Here is a 14,190-nt window from a genome sequence, read left to right as displayed (position 1 = left end):
TCAGCCAAGATAAATAAATAAAGTTGCTGAGAGATTTGTCTCAAACAATGGCAGAAAATCTAGATACTGTACGTAAAGCATGTATACCAATGCCACAGGAGAAATAGAATATGAGTGAGAAAGAGAGAGAGAGAGACCTTACACTTCCTCTCAAACACCCCATCCTCCTCCTGTGGACCTAAGACACTGAAAGATCAAAGCCAATGAACTCTGCTGTTGGTACTTGGCACCACTGATTGAGAGGTGATGCAATTCCATCACAGGATTTGTTCAGCAACGTGATTGGTTAAACCATGTCTTCCAGTTACTGCATAGAGAATATTCAATGATTAAATGATCACTCACACAACTCCTGAATTATTGCTAACTTTGCTCATTCATTTTTTAAAGGCAACGGAATAAAATGCTATTGGCTCTCCAGAAGAAGGAAGGTACACACCACACTTGATATGAACCTAACTTGGCATCTATAGCACCCTTGGAGGAATAACACACACGCACACAAACGCATTTGTAAGCACAAATGCACACACACACCAAACCCCCAAGCACAGAGTTTTGTAGCATGGGTATACCAAAGCTGAGGGGTATAGAGGGGAGGCAACACACAGTTGAAATAGTTTTTAACAGTGTTCCCCCTCAGGCAACTACAGCCCAATACAGTGCAGCGTTCAGCTGAAATGAAACACACAGAGATGCAAGGCAGGGATGCTGAGAAGACTTCCCTGTTGGAAGACAGCAATAAATACACCAATACTGTGTTACTCTCTCACACACACACACACACACACACACACTTAGCCCTCAGCACTGGCAGTGGTATTCACATAAAACGATACTAAATACAGCTGTTTATGAGTGAAGCATAGAAATAGACAGATATATAAAGAGAAAAGTAAGCCCCGATCCAATTTTATACTTTTGAGTTACAAATCAAATCAAAGTTTATTTGTCACATGTGCCGGATACAACAGGTGAAATGCTTACTTACAGGCTCTAACCAACAGTGCACTTTAAAAAAAGTATTAGGTGAACAATAGATAAGTAAAGAAATAAAAACAACAGTAGCAAGGCTATAACAGTAGCAAGGCTATATTCAGTAGCGAGGCTATATTCAGTAGCGAGGCTATATTCAGCAGCGAGGCTATAACAGTAGCGAGGCTATAACAGTAACGAGGCTATAACAGTAGCGAGGCTATAACAGTAGCGAGGCTATAACAGTAGCGAGGCTATAACAGTAGCGAGGCTATAACAGTAGCGAGGCTATATACAGTAGCGAGGCTATATACAGTAGCGAGGCTATAACAGTAGCGAGGCTATAAACAGTAGCGAGGCTATAACAGTAGCGAGGCTATATACAGTAGCGAGGCTATAACAGTAGCGAGGCTATATACAGTAGCGAGGCTATAACAGTAGCGAGGCTATATACAGTAGCTAGGCTATAACAGTAGCTAGGCTAGAACAGTAGCGAGGCTATATACAGTAGCGAGGCTATATACAGTAGCGAGGCTATATACAGTAGCTAGGCTATAACAGTAGCGAGGCTATAACAGTAGCGAGGCTATAACAGTAGCGAGGCTATATACAGTAGCGAGGCTATATACAGTAGCGAGGCTATAACAGTAGCGAGGCTAGAACAGTAGCGAGGCTATATACAGTAGCGAGGCTATATACAGTAGCGAGGCTATAACAGTAGCGAGGCTATAACAGTAGCGAGGCTATATACAGTAGCGAGGCTATATACAGTAGCAATGCTATAACAGTAGCGAGGCTATAACAGTAGCGAGGATATATACAGTAGCGAGGATATATACAGTAGCGAGGCTTTAACAGTAGCGAGGCTATATACAGTAGCGAGGCTATAACAGTAGCGAGGCTATAACAGTAGCGAGGCTATAACAGTAGCGAGGCTATATACAGTAGTGAGGCTATATACAGTAGCGAGGCTATAACAGTAGCGAGGCTATAAACAGTAGCGAGTCTATAACAGTAGCGAGGCTATAACAGTAGCGAGGCTATAACAGTAGCTAGGCTATAACAGTAGCGAGGCTATATACAGTAGCGAGGCTATAACAGTAGCGAGGCTATATACAGTAGCGAGGCTATATACAGTAGCGAGGCTATAACAGTAGCGAGGATATATACAGTAGCGAGGCTATATACAGTAGCGAGGCTTTAAGAGTAGCGAGGCTATAACAGTAGCGAGGCTATAACAGTAGCGAGGCTATATACAGTAGCGAGGCTATATACAGTAGCGAGGCACACAATGCAAATAGTCCGGGTAGCCATTTGATTACCTGTTCAGGAGTCTCATGGCTTGGGGGTAAAAACTGTTGAGAAGCCTTTTTGTCCTAGACAGGGCACTCCGGTACCGCTTGCCATGCGGTAGTAGAGAGAACAGTCTATGACTGGGGTGGCTGGGGTCTTTGACAATGTTTAGGGCCTTCCTCTGACACCACCTGGTGTTAAGGTCCTGGATGGCAGGCAGCTTAGCCCCAGTGATGTACTGGGCCGTACGCACTACCCTCTGTAGTGCCTTGCGGTCGGAGGCAGAGCAATTGCCGTACCAGGCAGTGATGCAACCAGTCAGCATGCTCTCGATGTTGCAGCTGTAGAACCTTTTGAGGATCTGAGGACCCATGCCAAATCTTTTTAGTTTCCTGAGGGGGAATAGGCTTTGTCATGCCCTCTTCACGACTGTCTTGGTGTGCTTGGACAATATTAGTTTGTTGGTGATGTGGACACCAAGGAACTTGAAGCTCTCATCCTGCTCCACTACAGCCCCGTCGGTGAGAATGGGGGCGTGCTCGGGCCTCCTTTCCCTGTAGTCCACAATCATCTCCTTAGTCTTGGTTACATTGAGAGATAGGTTGTTATTCTGGCACCACACAGCCAGATCTCTGACCTCCTCCCTATAGGCTGTCTCGTCGTTAATCAGGCCTACCACTGTTGTGTCATCTGCAAACTTAATGATGGTGTTGGAGTTGTGCCTGGCCATGCAGTCGTGGGTGAACAGGGAGTACAGGAGGGGACTGAGCACGCACCCCTGAGGGGCTCCTGTGTTGAGGATCAGCGTGGCAGATGTGTTGCTACCTACCCTCACCACCTGGGGGCGGCCCGTCAGGAAGTCCAGGTTCCAGACGCAGAGATGGGATAATGGTTTTGATGTGAGCAATGACCAGCCTTTCAAAGTGATGGTTGTTTTTTGCACCTCCATTCTATCCATTCTATTTCTACAATTGATAGTTATTAATCCACAGCTGAGAATATCTGGAATGATCCTGTTTTCAGTTTGTTGTTTTTCTTGCCCTCCAGGTGAGACATGTCATAGGATGTGGTGTGGCAGGCTGACTGTGCATCCTGTGGTTTCCTGGGTGTGTGTGAGTGGGATTTGTCCTAACAACGTTCTTGTGGGAGAGCTTTGTCCCAACATTCCTACAGGGCTCATCACTGACCATCCCTTAGGGCAGTAGTGTCCATGGAAAAACACATGTTTGTAAAGCACACTAAGTACTACCAGAGAGTTTTTAGCACCATCTTCGGTCTTATTCATTTCATTGAATCTCTCATTTCCTTTCTGTCTTTTAGTCGATAAATCCATGCTAAAAAGTCATTAATCCTATACACGCTGTTTTCATAGACTTTTCTGGGGAGTTTTTCCTGGCATATTTACATGAGGTAAAATGCTTAAAATACTTTCTCTTAATTTCCACAGTGTACAGAGTGATCCTCTCTAAAAGAGACTAATTCATTTAGCCTTCAGGGTTTATTTGTACTGGGCCAAATTAGAATTATTACAGAGAAAAGTCCAGTTGTAAACTGCCTGGGGAGAGAAAGCACTATAATATAATCATTCACAGGTCTTAAGGCACACTGGGACTATTTGCAAACATATATACTGGGTTTGATGAGGCTGCAGAGACGTTACATAGAGCCAGTGGAATGTGCAGCATGTCTGAGCCAGTGTGTGTGTGTGTGTGTGACAAGGCTTAGCCCACCTGCACGGAGTTGGCCTTTAACCCTAACAAGTCATAATAAGGCAGTTGGATGGCAGCGTTACAACAGCTGTTGAAACAGGGACCTGTCCAAAACACAGGGGCTGTAGGACGCAATAAAAACAGGAAATGAAAAGTGGGTTGAGATGGAGGTAATGGGAGAAGGGAATGAAAAGAGAGATGGAGGGATGGAGGTTAGGGACAGAGAGGTGAGAGGTCAGAGAGAATAAGCACAACAGAAAATAATGTGTATGCAACCTTACAGCCGACCAACCAGAAAACCCCAAATACATTTCTAAAGATATCACACCAAGATAATGTTGGTGAGGAGGAAGAGGAGACAAGGGATGACAATCAAAAACCCATGTAAACAAATAAAACATAAACATGGGAGAGAAATAGAGAAAAATGTGATAAGGTTCAAATGTGGGAAACTGCACTACTATATTTAGGAAGGCGAGAGCTCTGTATAATATAAATAAATTAAATGATTGTCTTTGAGTGTTGCTATGACACCCGTCAGTTCCACAGCCCCCGGTTATTTTGTGATCACTGCATTGTGGGAGAGCTGATGATGACCGCTCCCTCAATTAATGCTGCAACCATGGTAACAGGTCAGCTTGACTGTGTGTAGAGAGACATTGCTACCTGTCTCTAGGTCTTACAGTGTTATGTAACTAACAGTTGTGACCTCAAATGCACCTTATCATGGTGATTTACCATGGTGATTCTTTCAACTTTAACATACAACCATTTACATAAAATCCTGCTCGAATATCCTTTAAACTGGCCAAAGATTGTGAAATATTTATTCCTGAATCTTCAACATCCTGAAAACCTTGAATCTGGAGGTTTAAAATAGACAACACTACAGATAACAGCCCACTGTGTGAGAACTCTGAACACTGAACCTTGTTCATATTGTACCAACAAGACGTGAGTCATGCAGCAAAACACATTGCTTGAGAGACTGCAACATTACAGTCTACAGCAGAATCTGGATCTTAGCTGCACGGGTCAGCCAGTGAAACACTGTACTGGTTCATAGCAAGAGAATGGTGTAAGAGGAACCAAAAACCATGCATAGCAATAGCATAGCACTTAGAATGAATCTCCAATACATTGCTTCATTGTAAGTAGTATGCTAATGGAGCCATTGGAACAGAGAGGTGGGTGTGATGCAGGCATTCTTAGTAAGGGACTGCATTCTCATCTCTACTAACCCAGTTTGAGCAGCCATCCCTCTCTGTCTGGGTTGAAGAACGTGTGAGTTAGGTCGTTCCCATCATCCTCTGGGATCTTAAAGGGTTCACTCTTAATGCTCTCATAGAGATTCTGGAGAGGAGAGAGAGGGATGAGGATGGAGTGATGAGAGAAGGAGAGAGAGGGATGAGGAGGGAGTGATGGAGAGAAGGAGAGAGAGGGATGAGTAGGGAGTGATGGAGAGAGAGAGAGGGATGAGGAGGGAGCAATGGAGAGAGAGAGGGATGAGGAGGGAGCAATGGAGAGAGAGAGGGATGAGGAGGAAGCAATGGAGAGAGGAAAGAGAGAGGGATGAGGAGGGAGCAATGGAGAGAGAGATGAGGAGGGAGTGATAGAGAGAGAGAAAGAGAGAGAAAGAAAGAAAGAGAGAGAGAGAGACAGAGAGAGAGAGAGAGAGAGAGAGATGGTGATGGGGGAAAAGGCGGTGAAAGCATTAGTGTTAAACTCCTACCACTTGAACAGCCACTTCCTGCATCTTCTAACAGCCATCCCAGTCCATAACTAAATCAACAGTGCATAAAACATGACAGAACAAGATCCTATGAAGGACTTGTTAGAAAAGGAAAGTGTTGAAGGGTGTGCTCATTCATAGGGGCTGAAACTGGGTGTTAAATACTTGGGACACTTTTGACAATCTGAGTTACAACTTTGAGAACTGTTGGGAGAGAAAGGAACAACAAGCCAACCCAGAAGTGTTATGTGTGTGCCCTTTGAACTGTGGTTGAGCTGAAGGCTGTGTGATTATCTCTCTGAGCTTGTTCGATAATAATATTCATCATTAGCATTACTGGCCTGAAAGAACAGCACATTAGATGAGCTAGCATTTTGCTACAGTATCACCCTTGATAGAAGAGAGTAAAGCTTCTACGTGACGTGGGAGAAACACAAACACACACTCATCAACCATATCCAACCCCCCCCCCCCCACTCCACACACCAAACACACACTCATCAACCATATCCAACCCCCCCACTCCACACACCAAACACACACTCATCAACCATATCCAACCCCCCCACTCCACACACCAAACACACACTCATCAACCATATCCAACCCCCCCACTCCACACACACTCATCAACCATATCCAACCCCCCCACTCCACACATCAAACACACACTCTCACCCTGAGTAGGTCCTCTGGCAGGTCTCCTCCCTCGTTGATGCCTCTGTTCATGGAGATGAATCTCTCTACGGGGGGCTTGTCTCTGACGTTGGGGTTGTGGAGGCTGGTATTCAACATGATGATGGCGAAGGACAGGACATAACATGTGTCTGGGGAGGACAGCAGGGATAGGTGGTGTGAAGTGTGTGTGTGTGGGGGGGGGGGGGTTGAGTGTGTGTGTGTGTGTGTGTGTGCGCGCGCCGCTATGACTTTGCAATCATGACTCTACCACCCACTTCCCCCACCACCCCACTCTGTTCTATAACCCCTGGCCATTTTAACCTGGTGTGTGTCGGGGCACCAGTCCCCAGGGGGACGCAGCAGAAGCAGCTATAACTAAGTCAGCGTGTCACCACTGCAACACATCCATATTCATGAGGCCAAGACCACACATCAACCCACCACTGGTTACTGGGACAGGGGACACAACACTGCAGATAGAACATAGAGCTGACATGACACAATATCATATACGTCCTCGACAATACATGTCTCTACAGAGACAACGTGTGGCCTGAGCGTGCTTCACTAGTCACTAATGACCCTCTGTTATTGACCAGTGATCAAAGTCCTTATTAGAGGAGCCATGCAAGTAGTGATGACACAGCAACAATGAACCGCAAGTCTGTCAGCAACAAAGTGCATTAAGTCATCGGACAGAGAGTCAAGTACCGACTGATAGTGAGTGATTCTAGAAATGTGAGTGTACCGGTATTTGGGTTTTTAATCGTTATAGCAATTCAAGACTTCCTTTTCAACAAACTGACGCATTGATCTAAGGCAGGGGTGGTCTGGCGCTGCTCTTTATGACAGGGTCTGTCCAACGTGTGTGTGTGTGTGTGTGTGTGTACCTGTGGATTGGAAGACACCGGGGTTGCAGGAGCAGTACCGCGAAGCGAAGGCCTCCATCATACGATCGATCTTCTGAGCCTCACCAGGCAGTCTGAAACTCCACAGAAACTGTCTACACTAGCAGAGAGAAAGATAGAGAGAGGGGGAGAGAGAGCGAGAGAGAGAGAGAGCGAGAGAGAAAGAGAGAGAGAGGATAGAACACAGGAAAAACAAATGAGAAAGAAAACAGAGGCTCCAAAAGTGTATTGAAAGCAGCAGGACATCATTATAAAGTGTATTGAAAGCAGCAGGACATCATTATAAAATGGATTGAAAGCAGGACATCATTATAAAGTGTATTGAAAGCAGCAGGACATCATTATAAAGTGTATTGAAAGCAGCAGGACATCATTATAAAGTGTATTGAAAGCAGCAGGACATCATTATAAAGTGTATTGAAAGCAGCAGGACATCATTATAAAGTGTATTGAAAGCAGCAGGACATCATTATAAAGTGTATTGAAAGCAGGACATCATTATAAAGTGTATTGAAAGCAGCAGGACATCATTATAAAGTGTATTGAAAGCAGGACATCATTATAAAGTGTATTGAAAGCAGGACATCATTATAAAGTGTATTGAAAGCAGCAGGACATCATTATAAAGTGTATTGAAAGCAGCAGGACATCATTATAAAGTGTATTGAAAGCAGGACATCATTATAAAGTGTATTGAAAGCAGCAGGACATCATTATAAAGTGTATTGAAAGCAGGACATCATTATAAAGTGTATTGAAAGCAGCAGGACATCATTATAAAGTGTATTGAAAGCAGGACATCATTATAAAGTGTATTGAAAGCAGCAGGACATCATTATAAAGTGTATTGAAAGCAGGACATCATTATAAAGTGTATTGAAAGCAGCAGGACATCATTATCAAGTGTATTGAAAGCAGGACATCATTATAAAGTGTATTGAAAGCAGCAGGACATCATTATAAAGTGTATTGAAAGCAGCAGGACATCATTATAAAGTGTATTGAAAGCAGCAGGACATCATTATAAAGTGTATTGAAAGCAGCAGGACATCATTATAAAGTGTATTGAAAGCAGCAGGACATCATTATAAAGTGTATTGAAAGCAGCAGGACATCATTATAAAGTGTATTGAAAGCAGGACATCATTATAAAGTGTATTGAAAGCAGCAGGACATCATTATAAAGTGTATTGAAAGCAGCAGGACATCATTAGAAAGTGTATTGAAAGCAGCAGGACATCATTATAAAGTGTATTGAAAGCAGCAGGACATCATTATAAAGTGTATTGAAAGCAGGACATCATTATAAAGTGTATTGAAAGCAGCAGGACATCATTATAAAGTGTATTGAAAGCAGCAGGACATCATTATAAAGTGTATTGAAAGCAGCAGGACATCATTATAAAGTGTATTGAAAGCAGGATATCATTATAAAGTGTATTGAAAGCAGCAGGACATCATTATAAAGTGTATTGAAAGCAGCAGGACATCATTATAAAGTGTATTGAAAGCAGCAGGACATCATTATAAAGTGTATTGAAAGCAGGACATCATTATAAAGTGTATTGAAAGCAGCAGGACATCATTATAAAGTGTATTGAAAGCAGCAGGACATCATTAGAAAGTGTATTGAAAGCAGCAGGACATCATTATAAAGTGTATTGAAAGCAGCAGGACATCATTATAAAGTGTATTGAAAGCAGCAGGACATCATTATAAAGTGTATTGAAAGCAGCAGGACATCATTATAAAGTGTATTGGAAGCAGCAGGACATCATTATAACGTGTATTGAAAGCAGGACATCATTATAAAGTGTATTGAAAGCAGGAGGACATCATTATAAAGTGTATTGAAAGCAGCAGGACATCATTATAAAGTGTATTGAAAGCAGGACATCATTATAAAGTGTATTGAAAGCAGGAGGACATCATTATAAAGTGTATTGGAAGCAGCAGGACATCATTATAACGTGTATTGAAAGCAGGACATCATTATAAAGTGTATTGAAAGCAGGAGGACATCATTATAAAGTGTATTGAAAGCAGCAGGACATCATTATAAAGTGTATTGAAAGCAGCAGGACATCATTATAAAGTGTATTGAAAGCAGCAGGACATCATTATAAAGTGTATTGAAAGCAGCAGGACATCATTATAAAGTGTATTGAAAGCAGCAGGACATCATTATAAAGTGTATTGAAAGCAGCAGGACATCATTATAAAGTGTATTGAAAGCAGCAGGACATCATTATAAAGTGTATTGAAAGCAGCAGGACATCATTATAAAGTGTATTGAAAGCAGGATATCATTATAAAGTGTATTGAAAGCAGCAGGACATCATTATAAAGTGTATTGGAAGCAGGACATCATTATAAAGTGTATTGAAAGCAGCAGGACATCATTATAAAGTGTATTGAAAGCAGGACATCATTATAAAGTGTATTGAAAGCAGGATATCATTATAAAGTGTATTGAAAGCAGCAGGACATCATTATAAAGTGTATTGAAAGCAGGACATCATTATAAAGTGTATTGAAAGCAGCAGGACATCATTATAAAGTGTATTGAAAGCAGGACATCATTATAAAGTGTATTGAAAGCAGGATATCATTATAAAGTGTATTGAAAGCAGCAGGACATCATTATAAAGTGTATTGAAAGCAGCAGGACATCATTATAAAGTGTATTGAAAGCAGGATATCATTATAAAGTGTATTGAAAGCAGCAGGACATCATTATAAAGTGTATTGAAAGCAGCAGGACATCATTATAAAGTGTATTGAAAGCAGCAGGACATCATTATAAAGTGTATTGAAAGCAGCAGGACATCATTATAAAGTGTATTGAAAGCAGCAGGACATCATTATAAAGTGTATTGAAAGCAGCAGGACATCATTATAAAGTGTATTGAAAGCAGCAGGACATCATTATAAAGTGTATTGAAAGCAGCAGGACATCATTATAAAGTGTATTGAAAGCAGCAGGACATCATTATAACGTGTATTGAAAGCAGGACATCATTATAAAGTGTATTGAAAGCAGCAGGATGTCATTATAAAGTGTATTGAAAGCAGCAGGACATCATTATAACGTGTATTGAAAGCAGGACATCATTATAAAGTGTATTGAAAGCAGGACATCATTATAAAGTGTATTGAAAGCAGCAGGACATCATTATAAAGTGTATTGAAAGCAGCAGGACATCATTATAAAGTGTATTGAAAGCAGCAGGACATCATTATAACGTGTATTGAAAGCAGGACATCATTATAAAGTGTATTGAAAGCAGCAGGACATCATTATAAAAAGTGTATTGAAAGCAGGACATCATTATAAAGTGTATTGAAAGCAGCAGGACATCATTATAAAGTGTATTGAAAGCAGCAGGACATCATTATAAAGTGTATTGAAAGCAGCAGGACATCATTATAAAGTGTATTGGAAGCAGGAGGACATCATTATAAAGTGTATTGAAAGCAGCAGGACATCATTATAAAGTGTATTGAAAGCAGCAGGACATCATTATAAAGTGTATTGAAAGCAGCAGGACATCATTATAAAGTGTATTGAAAGCAGGACATCATTATAAAGTGTATTGAAAGCAGCAGGACATCATTATAAAGTGTATTGGAAGCAGGAGGACATCATTATAAAGTGTATTGAAAGCAGCAGGACATCATTATAAAGTGTATTGAAAGCAGCAGGACATCATTATAAAGTGTATTGAAAGCAGCAGGACATCATTATAAAGTGTATTGAAAGCAGGACATCATTATAAAATGTATTGAAAGCAGGACATCATTATAAAGTGTATTGAAAGCAGGACATCATTATAAAGTGTATTGGAAGCATGAGGACATCATTATAAAGTGTATTGAAAGCAGGACATCATTATAAAGTGTATTGAAAGCAGCAGGACATCATTATAAAGTGTATTGAAAGCAGCAGGACATCATTATAAAGTATATTGAAAGCAGCAGGACATCATTATAAAGTGTATTGAAAGCAGCAGGACATCATTATAAAGTGTATTGAAAGCAGCAGGACATCATTATAAAGTGTATTGAAAGCAGGACATCATTATAAAGTGTATTGAAAGCAGCAGGACATCATTATAAAGTGTATTGAAAGCAGCAGGACATCATTATAAAGTGTATTGAAAGCAGCAGGACATCATTATAAAGTGTATTGAAAGCAGCAGGACATCATTATAAAGTGTATTGAAAGCAGCAGGACATCATTATAAAGTGTATTGAAAGCAGCAGGACATCATTATAAAGTGTATTGAAAGCAGGATATCATTATAAAGTGTATTGAAAGCAGCAGGACATCATTATAAAGTGTATTGAAAGCAGGAGGACATCATTATAAAGTGTATTGAAAGCAGCAGGACATCATTATAAAGTGTATTGAAAGCAGCAGGACATCATTATAAAGTGTATTGAAAGCAGCAGGACATCATTATAAAGTGTATTGAAAGCAGCAGGACATCATTATAAAGTGTATTGAAAGCAGGACATCATTATAAAGTGTATTGAAAGCAGGACATCATTATAAAGTGTATTGAAAGCAGCAGGACATCATTATAAAGTGTATTGAAAGCAGGACATCATTATAAAGTGTATTGAAAGCAGCAGGACATCATTATAAAGTGTATTGAAAGCAGCAGGACATCATTATAAAGTGTATTGAAAGCAGCAGGACATCATTATAAAGTGTATTGAAAGCAGCAGGACATCATTATAAAGTGTATTGAAAGCAGCAGGACATCATTATAAAGTGTATTGAAAGCAGCAGGACATCATTATAAAGTGTATTGAAAGCAGCAGGACATCATTATAAAGTGTATTGAAAGCAGCAGGACATCATTATAAAGTGTATTGAAAGCAGGACATCATTATAAAGTGTATTGAAAGCAGGACATCATTATAAAGTGTATTGAAAGCAGGACATCATTATAAAGTGTATTGAAAGCAGCAGGACATCATTATAAAGTGTATTGAAAGCAGGACATCATTATAAAGTGTATTGAAAGCAGCAGGACATCATTAGAAAGTGTATTGAAAGCAGCAGGACATCATTATAAAGTGTATTGAAAGCAGCAGGACATCATTATAAAGTGTATTGAAAGCAGGACATCATTATAAAGTGTATTGAAAGCAGCAGGACATCATTATAAAGTGTATTGAAAGCAGCAGGACATCATTATAAAGTGTATTGAAAGCAGCAGGACATCATTATAAAGTGTATTGAAAGCAGGACATCATTATAAAGTGTATTGAAAGCAGCAGGACATCATTATAAAGTGTATTGAAAGCAGGACATCATTATAAAGTGTATTGAAAGCAGCAGGACATCATTATAAAGTGTATTGAAAGCAGGACATCATTATAAAGTGTATTGAAAGCAGCAGGACATCATTATCAAGTGTATTGAAAGCAGGACATCATTATAAAGTGTATTGAAAGCAGCAGGACATCATTATAAAGTGTATTGAAAGCAGCAGGACATCATTATAAAGTGTATTGAAAGCAGCAGGACATCATTATAAAGTGTATTGAAAGCAGCAGGACATCATTATAAAGTGTATTGAAAGCAGCAGGACATCATTATAAAGTGTATTGAAAGCAGCAGGACATCATTATAAAGTGTATTGAAAGCAGGACATCATTATAAAGTGTATTGAAAGCAGCAGGACATCATTATAAAGTGTATTGAAAGCAGCAGGACATCATTAGAAAGTGTATTGAAAGCAGCAGGACATCATTATAAAGTGTATTGAAAGCAGCAGGACATCATTATAAAGTGTATTGAAAGCAGGACATCATTATAAAGTGTATTGAAAGCAGCAGGACATCATTATAAAGTGTATTGAAAGCAGCAGGACATCATTATAAAGTGTATTGAAAGCAGCAGGACATCATTATAAAGTGTATTGAAAGCAGGATATCATTATAAAGTGTATTGAAAGCAGCAGGACATCATTATAAAGTGTATTGAAAGCAGCAGGACATCATTATAAAGTGTATTGAAAGCAGCAGGACATCATTATAAAGTGTATTGAAAGCAGGACATCATTATAAAGTGTATTGAAAGCAGCAGGACATCATTATAAAGTGTATTGAAAGCAGCAGGACATCATTAGAAAGTGTATTGAAAGCAGCAGGACATCATTATAAAGTGTATTGAAAGCAGCAGGACATCATTATAAAGTGTATTGAAAGCAGCAGGACATCATTATAAAGTGTATTGAAAGCAGCAGGACATCATTATAAAGTGTATTGGAAGCAGCAGGACATCATTATAACGTGTATTGAAAGCAGGACATCATTATAAAGTGTATTGAAAGCAGGAGGACATCATTATAAAGTGTATTGAAAGCAGCAGGACATCATTATAAAGTGTATTGAAAGCAGGACATCATTATAAAGTGTATTGAAAGCAGGAGGACATCATTATAAAGTGTATTGGAAGCAGCAGGACATCATTATAACGTGTATTGAAAGCAGGACATCATTATAAAGTGTATTGAAAGCAGGAGGACATCATTATAAAGTGTATTGAAAGCAGCAGGACATCATTATAAAGTGTATTGAAAGCAGCAGGACATCATTATAAAGTGTATTGAAAGCAGCAGGACATCATTATAAAGTGTATTGAAAGCAGCAGGACATCATTATAAAGTGTATTGAAAGCAGGATATCATTATAAAGTGTATTGAAAGCAGCAGGACATCATTATAAAGTGTATTGGAAGCAGGACATCATTATAAAGTGTATTGAAAGCAGCAGGACATCATTATAAAGTGTATTGAAAGCAGGACATCATTATAAAGTGTATTGAAAGCAGGATATCATTATAAAGTGTATTGAAAGCAGCAGGACATCATTATAA

The 14,190-nt window shown here is 39.9% G+C and overlaps 1 protein-coding gene across 1 annotated transcript in view; it reads right to left on the bottom strand.

Annotated features, from left to right (window-relative positions):
- The window catches only part of LOC110486798 (cytohesin-3), a 65,092-nt gene that overhangs the window by 6,680 nt on the left and 44,222 nt on the right, over positions 1-14,190 (bottom strand). Inside the window, exons 7-9 of the mRNA XM_090193992.1 lie at positions 7,278-7,390; positions 6,388-6,536; positions 5,219-5,330 (exon numbers count right to left, since the gene is read on the bottom strand). Coding sequence (XP_090050118.1) covers positions 5,219-5,330; positions 6,388-6,536; positions 7,278-7,390 — 374 coding nt within the window. The remainder of the gene's footprint in view (positions 1-5,218; positions 5,331-6,387; positions 6,537-7,277; positions 7,391-14,190) is intronic.

Source organism: Oncorhynchus mykiss, chromosome 12 (assembly GCF_057628025.1).
Source record: "Oncorhynchus mykiss isolate SJ-2025 chromosome 12, ASM5762802v1, whole genome shotgun sequence".
NCBI lineage: Eukaryota > Metazoa > Chordata > Actinopteri > Salmoniformes > Salmonidae > Oncorhynchus > Oncorhynchus mykiss.
Note: the sequence above shows the minus strand (reverse complement) of the source record. Positions and strands in the feature narration are given on the sequence as shown.